The 14512-nt window shown below is 40.9% G+C and overlaps 1 protein-coding gene across 1 annotated transcript in view; it reads right to left on the bottom strand.

Moving 5' to 3' along the window:
• Nucleotides 1-1577: 1577 nt before the first annotated feature.
• MICOS10 (mitochondrial contact site and cristae organizing system subunit 10) overlaps nt 1578-14512 on the bottom strand; it is a 30676-nt gene continuing 17741 nt past the window's right edge. Inside the window, exons 2-4 of the mRNA XM_008148143.3 lie at nt 5454-5501; nt 4381-4490; nt 1578-1832 (exon numbers count right to left, since the gene is read on the bottom strand). Of these exons, the coding sequence (XP_008146365.1) occupies nt 1818-1832; nt 4381-4490; nt 5454-5501 (173 nt within the window). The 3' untranslated portion in view covers nt 1578-1817. The remainder of the gene's footprint in view (nt 1833-4380; nt 4491-5453; nt 5502-14512) is intronic.

Here is a 14512-nt window from a genome sequence, read left to right as displayed (position 1 = left end):
AAGAGGGCAACATGAAGAACAGTGGAATGCTATAGCAAGCCACGGCCATGACTTACAGTCCTAGGCTCAGCCCTGTCTCTGGGCTTTAACAGATTCAGAGAAACAAAACAGCCCAGGGGGCAGAGGAGCTTGGACAGTTTGCAGGGCAGAGGGCCACTGCTTAGCATACCTTTCGGGAAAGAAGAGTAAAGGATGAGGGAGGGAAAAAAGAGGGGGTATTTCTATCCTAAATCTACTCATTACAACACTTGCAATAACTGTCTGATTGATGTTCCAGAACAGGGGTCAGACACCAGGTGCACCGGTGCCCAGCCTCACCCTCTGCACCGTTCCCTTGCCCCACTTGCTCTGGCTGCACTGGCCCACTTGCAGTTCCCAAGCTCTGCCAGCACTGCGCGGGATTCAAGCCTTCGCCTAAGCTCCTTTCCTTTCCTTGTCTGTCAGGAATGCCCAGGTCAACTTCACGTCTGAGTGCATTATTCCCACCTCTGCCAGGCCACCCTGAGGAAACTGAGTTGTTCCTTCTTTGTCTTCACTGCACTGTGTCTACAACCTCCTCTTCCAGTGTCACAAGAGTTTGTCTGTCTGTCCTTCCATCAAACTCTAAGCTCCTGAAGGCAGGGGAGTGTGTCTTGACTTTCCATCCACCTATATCTGCTGTCTACAACAGTGCCAAATTCACAGTAGTTGCTCAGTCAACATTTACAGGACAAAGGAACAAGTGGGACCACCTCTGCCCATCTTAATCCTATATAATAAAGAGCTAATATGCTAATTAGACCGAACAGCCCAATGACCTTCCAGATGACCTTCCGGACAAAGCTGGGGCTGCGAGGGCTGAGCCGCTTGCACGAATTTCTTGCACGAATTTCGTGCATCGGGCCTCTAGTTTTATTATAAAAAGAAACAAGATATGAAAGACTGAGTTCTGGGGTTCTGCATATTTTCAGAAGAAATTGCTATGACTTGTGTCCAGCCTTCCTGTTTCAAGTGAAACCAAAGGAATAAACTCACAGAGGGGCATTAGAAGTGGCCCTTTTGTCCTCAAAGTTCAGCTGCCACATGAAAGCAAAAATCAAGCCTCAACGTGCCCTTCCAGCCAGGTGGGTATGCCATGCACTCTCCCAAACCTCAGGACAAAGCCCCCCAGTGCTAAAGACTGCACTGTCAAGCTCCATGAAGCTGCGGAAAACTGCCATCACACTGTGAGCCTCTAGCACAGCAGGTTGCACACCCTGCTGATGCAGCCAGCATCTGCCCTCAGTGAGTAGGCTCAGCTGAAACGTGCCCTGCTGGGCACATTGGTGAGAAGGACAGACAGATAGTAAAGAGCTGCTATCACGAGGCGAGGCTTCTCAAGACATTCGTCATCTTCACCAGACAACGCAGCAGCAACCTCCAACCTCCGATTTATGAGGTGGAAGCAGTTCTGAAAACTACACATTAGGAATGCACCACGGCTGTGGTTTCAGGAAGGTTCTCAGAGAGCTCGGGACCAGGCAGGTACAGCTGTTGGCAGTTCAAGTATAATCTTCCTCATGCTCAGATACAAAGGCAAAGAAATGCAGGCAATGCACTAAGCTGCCTATTTTTGTTTAATTTATTTCTTTTAAGACCACCTCCTTGCAATTTCCAGAGAGAAAATACAAAACAAGAAACAGACTTGGTTTCAAATACATAAACAGTGTGCTGGAGTTTAAAGCACTGCTGATAACATTGTTACAGAAGAATGTCAGCTTACTCCAGGGCACTTCAGTATTCCTGAGGAATAAACATGATTTCTCTTCTCCTCCCGCTGAGATGTTCTCAGGTGTAAGTCACTGCTTCTGCTCCTGTAAAGTAAGGACACTCAGGTTAGAACTGTACAGACGGCATTGTGACAACTCCCTCTAACTTGCTGCTCCAGGAAAAATGGGCCTTAAAACCTTACCACCCGGTTTGCTTTAAAACTGTCTCAAGCTCTGGCCAGGTAGCTCAGTTGGTTAGAGCACAGTCCCAATTTGCCAAGGTGCGGGTTCGATCCCTTGTCAGGGCACATACAAGAATCAACCAATGAATGCATAAATAAGTGCAACAACAAATCTCTCTCTCTCTGTCTCTCTCTCTCTCTCTCTCTCTCTCTCAACAACCACCACCACCATCACAAAACACCACCAACCAAACCAACCAAACCAACAAAAACTGTCTCACAAGGGGACTGTATACATCCTGCCCACGTTCTGAAGAAAGGCTCCCCAAACTTTAAGGAAGGAGAAAGGGAAAGGAGCAGAATGGGGCTAAACAATTGGTACCTGAATAAGTATATTCCTAAATCCATCAAAGGGAGAGATGATAGATGACAGATGAGTGGAAAAAACATGGGTCCAGAATCAAACAGCCTACTAATGATGGAATCTTTGGCAAGTTTCTTAACCTAAGTAAAATTCAGATTTTTCATCTTCTGAATGAGGATAACAACATCTCGCTCACAAATCTATTGGGGGCAGGGAGGTCTAGAGAAAGAACACAGAGCACCTAGGATGACCCACAGGGCATAACTGGCATTCAAGAAGCAATTACCATAATATGACTACATTTGAAAAGCCCTAACTTGGGACTTTACTCCTTTTTAGAGAATGGAGGATGACAACATCGAGGCACAGATTCAAGTTCAGATAAAGTTACAAGGCCATTTTGGAGCAGTACACACAGGCTGTAAAAAATGTAACAATATTTTCCACAGTAACTTCCATCCATTAAATATATAATATGCATATAATCACCCCTGAGCCATTATCCATGGCAACTCAGTTTGAAATATTTCAAACAATTAAAAGACCTGAAGCTCCTCTCCTGTTCCTTTCTGTTCTCCCCCAAATTCAGCTGTGGTGCCAACGGAGTGAAGAGCTGGGGAGAAGTGGAAACTGCCTGTCGTCAGCTCTGTGCCACACAGCTGCGCCTCTTCTTGTGCTGTCCTTCTGATTACCTCAACCTGGCTCTGGCATGGAGATGGTTCATTAATATGGAGAGTGGCGAAAGGCCTGCTACTTCCTAACTGGCCAACTCTCCCTGCTCCCAATTCTCTCTTCAAACACACATAGGATGGTTGGTAGGCAGCTAACACTGTGGGCAGGTTCTATAGAGAAAGGCTACCGAGATGTGGTAGGGTACTGTCATTTGAGATTAGGTGACAGCTTTTGACCAGAACTGGGACACTCATTTGTACCACATTTCTGCTCTACTTGTTATTATGATGAAACAATGGACAAGTCAATCACCCTTCCTTGGTTGCCCTCAACTACAATAACAAACCTATCTACTTATATAATACCTCACAGCTTTTAAAACCATATTCACATTTAATTCTCACAGCAATCCTATAGGTAGAAAGCATTACCCTCATTTTATAGATAGAAAAGAGAATCTCAGAAATGAATAACTCAAGACTACATAGGAAGCAAGTGACAGACCAGGACTCACACGCAGGTCTCCTGGAGGTTCTGTGCTCTTTCCACTAGCCTTCTGAGGCTGCCCAGATCACTATGATTCTAGCTCAAGGGTAACCAAGAAAGCAGATGAGTCTACATATCAAGGGAATGTGAAGATCTTCATTGAAGTTTGTACTGCTATAAAGGTTATGCCTCAGTAAGCCTGAGGCAATTAACACATCTAATAGAATCCACCATTTACTTCATTCATTTTACATTTATTTGAGTGCCTACTTTGTTCCAGGCCCTGGAGATATAAAAATAAATACACCCCTCTATCCTTGAACACACAGCTTCCCATGATCCTTTCACTTACACCCCATGGTAACCAGCCCTCTAAAGTACGGCATGAGAAACGCTGCTACAGACAGTCTTCAGGGAATGTGCCAGCTTCTTCCCTCTTGAGGCATGTGCTATGTTTTCATCTTGTCTGCATCATTAAAGATCCATCTGTAGGCAAGGACTTTGCAGAATTATGTGGGACATACAGTCAAGAACCTGCCTTCTTCAATAAAAAGCAGAATAATGACTGAACCCCAGAAGTCTGCAAGTTTAGTTTGAGTATGTGTGAGATGTTTACAGGGCACTCTGAGATCTTGAACAAAAGTGCTACTTACAGATATTTAACACAAATCTACTTTACTATGATACACTTTCAGGCAGGTTTGTCAGTTCCAGTCAGCTAACATATATAGATCTGAATGCACATATGCATCTTAAGGTAGAGGGGAGGGGAGAGACTTGAGGAACCCAAGTGGTGTCAACATCACTAAAAGCCAAAGAGCAACTGGGATCTCAGTGGTACCACATGACATGCACACTTTATTCATTATATATACTATAAAAAGTTCTTCGGGGACTGAGGAGAAAGCTTTTTCTTGGAAAGAAAGAGAAATATCATATCGGTACATACTTTGACATATTTTCCATGTAGAAGATATGGAGCCTGGAAATCATGCTGACAGTTGGAGTAGGCCATTCCCAATCCCATGCCAGAACCAAAGGCTAATGGCCACATTCTTCCTAGTGAGCAGAAAAAGGAAAATCCCAACAGGGACCATTAGGAGCAGATACAGCTTTTTTTCTGGCTCAAATACATTTACTTTGGGTTCAGTAACTATTCAGCATGCATCACACAGATTTGTCAATGTTTCATCAGCAGTCAATAAAAGGAGGAGGGAGGCTATTGGTAAACTTATTAATTTACCAAGTATTTATTAAGTACTTATGCTGCCAGGTTTGAGGTATTAATAATGGTACATGTGCATGGTATATAATGGTACAATATAAAAAGAGTAGACATACTTGAACCTTTTAACTTCTCTTTATCAGTTCTAAGCATTTGCTCATTTAAACCATTTTTTTAACCTTAACAGAAATATTTCAGTAAGGTGCTTGAAGTTTTAAAATACCTAAGATTTTAACCAATATTTATATATTATTATAGTAAGTCATAAGGCTTACTTAAGCCAATGCTGAAAATGATTATTTTATATCAGCAATATGTGTTACTTATGATTCTCTAGTTATGTATTCCCACTGTTCTTCATGGAAAGAGGTCAATAGCCTAACCTCAGCTCCTCTACAGAATGAAAGGGATATAGCCTGTTCTTCGCTTAGAATAATTTTTGGCCTACTTGTTTTTATCACTAGCAGAACTCTCATTTTCAAGTTCCTTTCAAAAAATTTTATAATTAATTAGAAATATTTGAACATGAAGATTTGGCCAAATGACTTACTGGCATAAAGCACATTTTAAAATGATATCATGTTTTAGATATCAAGCACCCTGACTCAATGCCCAAGGGGAATGCTGGAGATGCTCAACCCATTTTGACCTCTTTTGAGTCCACATTCTTTGTCTAGCTACCTAAACCCATAAATGGCTGGGTTGGCAGTCGTGCAGCTGTGCCTTCCAGAAGTGTTCCTGCTATGTGTATGCACACTAGGACATTATGCTAGAAAAACAGCAAGAGTCATACTTACTTTTAAAGAAGGTAAGTGAGAAAACAAGTCCTAATCCAAAACCAGTACCTGCAAAGAGGGGGGGAAACATATTATATCTCAGTAATAACTTGACAAAAATAAAATGAACATTTCATAAATGTGAACATCTATAATGATTTTTTTCATAATTTGGTATACAATTGATTTTTTCATTTCTAACCTTCCTTCTTGTTATCAGAGGCTTTTTAGATGCCCTTCGTCCCCTGCCCACAACAGGGGCTAAAAACGTTATTCTCTCTTCTGTCTACAAACGTCTTGGGCGGTGAGTGAACAAGCCAAGAAACGGTTCTTGAGGAGAGGCTCTGCACTGCTTGGGAATGCCTTCCTTCCCCCTTCTGCGGGGCGCCACAGCCAGCACATCAGAAATAATGATGTCAACTGGAAGCTCCTATCACTTCAACAGTTTGAGTGAAGATGGAAAGGACTGATCCAGAATAATTCTAAAGGTTGTCACAAGCCAGTGTCCAAACATGGAGCTTAATCCCCTCCCCTCATTTTACTCATCGGGCATTTTTAACCACTATCTTTCAAAATAAAAGAACACACACAAAAATCGATCTTAATGGTTTGGTAGGAAAAAATTATAAATATCTAATTTTAAATTAAATTTCACAGGCATCTAAGCTTGAAAAAAAGGATCAAACCCTCATTTTTACCAGTATTTCTCAAACGTTGGTCATTCTAATGCTACCGTCACAATTTCTGCTACATCACACATCACCTGTATAATTATGTGCTTAATTGTTTTCTTTTGAAAAATTATCAATGTATGTATTTAATTAAATAACTTTAGCCTCAACTTAATATTAGTATAATCATAGATTTGAATGCTAGCTATATTTTTTCCATAAAGTATGTTAAAAAGAATATAGAACCGTTAAAATAAAAATATTTGTCTGTGGTACCACTTTAGGAAAAAAAAAATCACCTCACATACTACTGTAGTGATACATGTCCCAAACTTTGAGATAAACTTATTTTCTCATTAGAAACAAATTTATATGTGCCAAGGAAGAGAACCAAAATCTGATTTTTCCCCTTCAGATTTCACAGTTGTCTTCGCACCTTTCAGAGCATGCTGATGCTCTTTACCGTCTGTTCCATGATCCAACAGAGCACCTTACTACCATCATTACAATTAACCATTTGTAGGCCATAAGCGTCTACAGATGCAAACGGCGGGCCTTTTTAAATTAAATTCAAAATATCATGGCAGTTAACTGATTAAACACCACATAAAAGTCCCAGTTCTCATTTGCCTGAATGGTTTTCAAATTCGTGCTACTGAAACTGCAAGAGCTTCCTCTCTAGCTAACCATGATTTTAGGCTACCACAATGGGAACATTCAAGTTCTCCTCAGTCTACCAATCTGACCCTTTCTGCTCCAAACACCGAGAACTTCATCAGAGCAAGCAGGCTAACCCACATCTTTTTTTTCTCTTTTTTTTTTTCCAAATATGTTTTTATTGATTTCAGAGAGAGGAGAGGAAAGAAAAAGGAGAGAGAGAGAATCATCGATCGGCTGCCTCCGGGGATTGAGCCTGCAACCAGGGCATGTACCTCAACCGGGAGCCAAACAGTGACCTCCTGGTTCATGGGTTGATGCTCAACCACTGAGCCACAATAGCCAGCCCACACCGTTTTGTGTGTGTGTGTGTTTTTAATCCACCTGTGCAACAATCCAGTTGATGTTGGCTTGAAGAAAGTATTTATGCCAGGGGTCCTCAAACTTTTTAAACAGGGGGCCAGTTCACTGTCCCTCAGACTGTTGGAGGGTCGGACTATAGTTTAAAAAAAACTATGAACAAATTCCTATGCACACTGCACATATCTTATTTTGAAGTAAAAAAACAAAACGGCAAAAACACCCGCATGTGTCCCGCAGGCCATAGTTTGAGGACGCCTGATTTATGCTATTACCCAGAATGATTTCTGATAATTCTCCCGTATCATATATATGTGGCCATGATGTATGTTTCTTTCCTATGACTATATCCTACACAAACATGGATTTTAATAAAAAATTATTACTTTGCCCTGTCCAATAGACCCTGCATTAGGTAATGATTTGGTGCCCAACTTTAATATGCAATATTTAAAAATCACTCATGTCATCACAATTTCCATGTAATTTTAAAAAATGGTAGAAAACTAGTCAGTTTACAGACCACAATGATTAACATACTCAAGATCGACATAATGAGAAAGAAAAGGAACTAATATTTTAGTATTTCCCATAAATACCCAACATTTTCTTCCTTTCAAAAAATTATTAAACCAAACAACCTGATACGGTATTATGCCCCATTTTCCAGACACAGAAAGTAAGTTGCTCAAGGACACTGTTTAGCTAGTGGTAGAGCAGAATTGGGCCCAAGTCTGCCAGACTCCAAAGCCACTATATCCACTATATGTCCTGGCACTGGATTCCCCTACAATATTAACCCCTAAACAATCACTACCTGCCAATGGGAAACTGGAGTATCAAGATTCCTACTGCCAGTGCAGTAAGATACAGCCAAAAACAAACTGTGCTTCCTATGCAACAGGCCAGAACACTAGGCAACCAGGGTAGTAACAAGTCTACACAAGGCCAAATGGGCTTGTTCAGATTCATTCCCAGACTAATCCGACCGCACATGTCACAGACACAAATCTACCTGGTAGGCATGAGTCAAGAACTTCAGAGAAATGGGAGCTATCGCGATTGATACTCCTTGGCAAGAATCTGCTGTTGCTTGATTTATAAAATGGCACAGGGCTCAATTTCAAAACGACTTGCCTCACCCCCTTGCAGCTGGAAGATGAGTAAGACAGTAAATTGGTACTAGAAAATGAGGTAAAGGATTTGGACTGGCTTACAGATTTCAAACCAGGCAATGGGATGGGGAGGTAGGCCAGTAAAAACATAATGGCTTACAATCAGAGCTTTTGGTCTTCTCCATCTGGAAGGCAATTTTTTGGCAAACAAATCAAAAGCCCAAAAGGAAAATATTTCAGCATTTTTCTTGTCCCTCTGACTCCATGCCTGTCTCTCCTATTTTCCCCCCAAGGAAAAAAAGCTCTCTGATGCTCAATTTTCCTAGCAGTAGACCAAGAAAGATGCTAAGCCCACTGCTAACATATCGCTCAACCACAAAGATGAGAAATGCTTCAACATCAATCAACATAGAGTAGAAAATCTTTCATCTCTAGACTTCATTTAAGTTAAGGTATATGCCCAACCACCTAGTTTTGCAAGTATAGTATAAGGTCAAAATCACAGGTCAGACTAGCCAAAGACAGGTTGTCCTCTATGATCTGTTAAATTGAGCTGCTACATCTTCAATTCTTGAGTGATTCTCCCCCTCCATTTCTATATTTTTAAGACACAAAATAACAAGCCTATCCTCTTCAGAAAAAAAAAATACAAAAAATGATTTTTAAATGCCAGTGTTTTACTTGAAGTTAACTATCTCAGTTATTTAAGAGACAAACAATGGTGGAACTGCTGATGAGTTTTACAGGTTCAAGTTCTCACATGCTCGATTTTCTTTTAAAAGGCAACATGTTGCTTCAAAGAAAGTCCCACCTGATCAGGGGACACCAACTCTGCAGCTGTTTCCACTAAAGATTGGCACCTCTACACCAGGTTTAAACTTCATTAACAATAAAACATGAAAGGTTTGTCTTACAATAAAAACAAACCAACATGGAAAAGAGAAGAGTTTTCTCTGCCTTTGGCCACTTTTTTTCTGTTGTTGCATGACAAGCTCCCTTACAGGAAAAAAGCCAAAGGAAAAAGTACAAAGCATTTTTCACCTTCCCTGGAAGCAAATATTTAACTATGAACACAGTTTATATAACTCTGCCTCCCCCGACACAAGCCTGTTCTTTTGGTCCATGCTGTCTGGAATGACAAATAACCCTAAAGTAAAGAAATGCCTGATTATAGGTACACATCTTCCTCATGGCACAGCCCAATTAGGAGGGGAAGATGGAGGGGGGCGGGGGCAAGTTAAAAAAAAAAACCCACAACAGAGGAGCCTTATGGAATTGACATTAGGCAAAGAGCCCATGCTCTGAAACCATTTCTTTTGGAGAGGAAAAAGAATTGGCACAAATTCTTTCAAAAAGAAATTACTCCAAATCAATCTAACCCTGCACTTTAATGCATGCTTAGTGCCCAAAAGGACATCATAAAACTGGCTAGTAGATAAACACACATTTTTAGGAAGAAGCAACTCCCTAACAGTTCATTTGATACTATTTTAATAACAAAACAACAGAGAACTCACTCCCACTAACTACATATAAAACATTGCCTTATCTTATGCCCAAGTGAATTCTGTAATAAATTAAAAAGAACAACTAACAGAGGTATGCCAAATATACACGTTAAGCCACATTTTGTGTAAGAAAGAAGGGGAAATACACGTTGATGGCTATTACTGTGACATATGGACAGTTTCCAGTTAGTCAATGAAACTTTATTTAGAAAAATCTTTGCCCTCACCATGCCACATGTCATAAAGCTTTACTTCACTGCAAATAATTAGGAACCAGACATAATCAGCAAGAATTAACAAGCAGTCTACATAACCCAATTGCAGTCTTGGGGTAGAAATGTACTTTGGATGTTAGTCCCTCAACAAAACAAGCCGGAGCAACACATGCTCCTGCCCAATCCACTTTGTAAAAGTTGCAATTGCCAATGGACTTTCAATTAAGACGGGATAACTCATTGTTTGAAGAGGCGCAGAAAAAAAACAAAACCTCAAAAATCCTCTTAGAAAACATTTCTCTAAAATTTCAGAGGACAGAAAAAAGTCCACAAACCTACCTCATTTGTCTATTTAGTATATGTTGTTTATATGATAATTAAGATCTCACTCCAACTCACATTTAAAACTTCAAACCAAGCTCCTAAATTCTAATATATAGTTATCAATGCTAAATTTGATCTGTAGCTATAAATTAATTAAAATAGCAAAGCAACTCCATTTTAATTTGTACAATAACATACATCTAGATGTATGAGCAGAAACTTTGCCATAGGCAACTGGCAGTTTATAAATATGAGAAGCTACAGGAATTACAAGCAAGTTTTTAAGATCCTAGTAGCTATGTGCCCAAACAACTTTATTCTTTTTTTTTTTTTAACTTTATTCTTAAATGTCTGAAAGAAAAGATACAGCTTCCAGAAAATGAAGGGCTCGCTCTCCTACTGAGTGGAATGGCAGGAACACTGATGTTGTAGTGAGACAGGCTAAGTTCAAACCACTGCTAACTCCTGACCTGCTGGCTCTCTGACCTCCGGTCAATGACTTAACCCCACACAGCCTCAATGTGTTCATCTGTAGAGTGAAGACAATCTTACTCTTACAGGGCTGCTGAATAAGGAAAATGTAAGGTATATAAGCAGTGTCTAACAGAATTTAATAAGTGGTAGTAAATTCTACCACCGCTTTAATAAAACTCAAAAGATGTCAAAAATGTAATGTAACATAGCCCATCCGGTGTAGCTCAGTGGTTGAGTATGGATCTATGAATCAGGAGTTTGTGGTTTGATTCCTGGTCAAGGCACATGCCCAGGTTACCAGCTCATTCCTCAGTAGGGGGTGTGCAGTAGGCAGCCGATCAACGATTATCTCTCATCATTGATGTTTTCTCTCTCTCCCTCTCCCATCCTCTGAAATCAATTTTTAAAAAAAAGTATTTTTGAAGGTGTAATGTAATAGTTAATCCTCTATTAAAATACCAGTCACTGACTCGTTCAGGATCACACTGAGGGTGAACCACAGATGAAAGTTAGATCCTTTTCCCCCTCTCTTCGCACAGTTGACTATATTTCATTGGCATTAGCAATTGTTTCTAGGAATACATCAAATTTTGATATATATTTTAAATAGGGGATTCCTTTAGACTCACTGTTGAACTAGAACACTTTGCTCTAAAATATTATAAAGATTTTCCTAGAGCTATCTGTGTTTAATAAAACTATATTTATGCTTTGAACATGGATTACTATCAAATTGACCTATTCATAATGGACATGTTTTCCTGTTCAATCACGTTTCTATCAACACTATTACAACCATCAAATGCACTTATGACAGAACAAACATGAATGTGCTTTTATAGAAAAGTACCCTAGGGACTGAATTTAGTGAGAACTACATTTCCAAGAAACATTCCTGATTTATGAAAGATGCTCAGGGCCCAATTTATGAGGGGGAAAAAAAGTTTTCAGTCAGTTCCAAACTGTGTTACTTAATCCTTTGAGGCAAAGACAGATTGTCCCAGGTGTCCATGTGTAAATGCCAAGTCATGTGAATTAACCAAGAAAGAGTGCCAGACCAAAGACCCAGAGATAGTAAACTAGATCTGTGTTAATCAGCTTCTCAAAAGTCAACATTGCTGCTGAGTATAGAGGAAATAGATTAGGAAAGTAGCTATTTAACAAGACCTTAACCTTCCTATGGCCATCCAGACTAGACCGAGGCTGGGACATCTATTGGAATTTCTAGGTGAACATCAACTGCCCACATTCTGACCAGAACAAGTAAAGCAGTCAGCAGAAAGGAGTAAAGATAGGGAAGGTAAACGTGGAAGGCATTAGTGGAAAGCTCTGCTTCAAGAAAAGCCAAACTCACAAAAGGGTCTTTTGTGATGTCTGGGCACCACATTTTTTTTTTTAATTCATTAATTTGAGAGAGAGAGAGAGAGACAGAGAGGAAGGGCAGGGGTGGGGGAAGGAGAGAGAGAGAGAAACATTGATTTGTTGTTCCACTCATCCATACATTCACTGATTGATTCTTGTACATGCCCTGACCAGGGATCCAGCCCACAACCCTGGCGCACTGGGAGGATGCTACAAATAACTGAAATAAAAAGAGTCCTTTTTAAATGAGAGCAAGAGCATATGATCCAACTTTCAGAATCCTGACAGCCACACAACTTTCCAAGAATGCACAAATCAAGAAATATGTTATACACGAAAAATAAATAGAATTAAGTTTCAATAAACAATAAAAGATGCATTACATTTATTTAGGGGAAGGTACTTTGGAAGTAATAACATTTACAGTGTCAGGCACTGCATATGTTTCTATACATTATTTCATTTGATCCACAGAACCACCTTTTAGGTGTATCATGATCCTGTCTTACAGAAGAGAAAACAATGTAGAGGGATTAAGTGACTTCCCCAAGTACACACATCTATAAAAGTCGAATTCAAACGCAGGCTGTCTGCCTCCAAAGTCATGGCTCTTTCCTATACACAGGGATAAACCTCATAGAGGGGTCAGTGGCCCTGTCTATTGTTACATGTGACAACAAAGTGTTTTTCTGGATTGCATCACTATGCATCGCTAATTTATGACTATGTTACTCTTTGGTTCCTCAAGAAAATAAAAGACACCACAGATATTTGACGTATCAGGAGTGGTAACAAAAACCTGAAATTACTTAGAAGCAATGAGAAAGTCAACAAAGGAAGCCGGGAAATACTTCCCTGTGCACTAACTGGAGATAAAATGAATCCAAAGGGGCTGAGGGCTGATAAATGACTCCAAACTGCTCAAAAGGCTATTTTTGTGATTCCCTTCCCTCCCAACACCTCTAGCCCCTCCTCATCAATATCAGTAACTAGATTCTCATTCTTGTGGAAGTAAATATAAGAATCAGGGACCTACTGTATCTTATGTACACCAACACTATAGCTATTATGTTGTTGCCTATTCCTGATTCAGATAAAAAACTCAACTGAGAAAAATTCAGTATTTTCTTTTCCTTACACATTTACTTGATCAACATTTATTAAGAAGAAGGCACTGAGAATAGATTTGTTTCTTTACTCTTGGAGCACACCACTCCAGTATGTAGTATTTATTCTTTGAAAAGTAAGCAATGTTATACAGTGGTTATACTTCAGTTATAAAGTTATATGGATTTGGGGGTAAGACAGGTTAAGCATGATTGAGAATACTGGTTATTTATTAGTAGTTGTATGTCAGTCCTTGGAAAAATTATATAACTTTTCATATGGAAACGAAGACTACTAACATTAACAGTGCCTATCCCTGACTGGGGACAGTGAGATGAAACAGCATAATGTGTTCAGAAAGCTTGGAAGAACAGTGCATTGCACAGAGTCAATGTCCTTGTCTTCTCCCACAAAAAGTCTTTCAAGAACAAATAGATCCCGGCTGGTGTGGCTCAGTGGTTGAGGGTCAACCCATGAACCAGTAGGTTACAGTTCAATTCCCAGTCAGGGCACATGCCCAGGTTTCAGGCTTGATCCCCAATAGGGGGTGTGCAGGAGGCAGCCGATCAATGATTCTCTCTCATCACTGATGTTTCTATCTCTCTCTTCCTCTCCTTTCCTCTCTAAAATCAATAAAAATATTTTTAAAAAAGAACAAACGTTAAATATTTACTGAGCACTGAAGGGTAAAAGTACTGGATTCAACATGGGTCAGAAATAAGTAAGACACAGTTTTTTCCTTGGGGAGCTTGTGATCAAGAAAGGATAATAAGTCATCTAATCTAATAATAGACAAATATGCAAATTGACCGCACCTTCGCTACACCTAAGCCACGCCCACCAACCAATCAGGACGAGTATGCAAATTACCCCAAAAAAGATGGCAGCTAATTTGCATATCAAGACAGCGTCCAAAGAAGCCAAGAGCTGCAGAAGGGAGTAAAGCTTCGAAGAAGCAAGCAAGCCGGGGGGGGGGGGGGGGGGGAGGAGGGGGGGGGAGAAGGGCGGGGCGGAGGTGCGGCCGGGGGCAAAGGGAAACGCGGGCGTGCTGGAGGAGAAGGCAGGGCGGGCGGCAAGGGTGGAGCGGAGGCGGGGCCGGGGGGCGAAGGGAAACGCGGGCGGGCTGGAGGAAAAGGCGGGGCGGGGGACAAGGGCGGGGCGGAGGCGGGGCCGGGGCGAAGGGAAACGCGGGCGGGCTGGAGGAGAAGGCGGGGTGGAGGCGGGGCCGGGGGCGAAGGGAAACGCGGGCGGGCTGGAGGAGAAGGCGGGGCGGGGGACAAGGGTGGG

The sequence above is a fragment of the Eptesicus fuscus genome, chromosome 9 (genome assembly GCF_027574615.1).
Source record: "Eptesicus fuscus isolate TK198812 chromosome 9, DD_ASM_mEF_20220401, whole genome shotgun sequence".
Classification (NCBI taxonomy): Eukaryota; Metazoa; Chordata; class Mammalia; order Chiroptera; family Vespertilionidae; genus Eptesicus; species Eptesicus fuscus.
The sequence above is the reverse complement of the archived record's forward strand: the minus strand, read 5'-3'. Positions and strand labels throughout refer to the sequence as shown.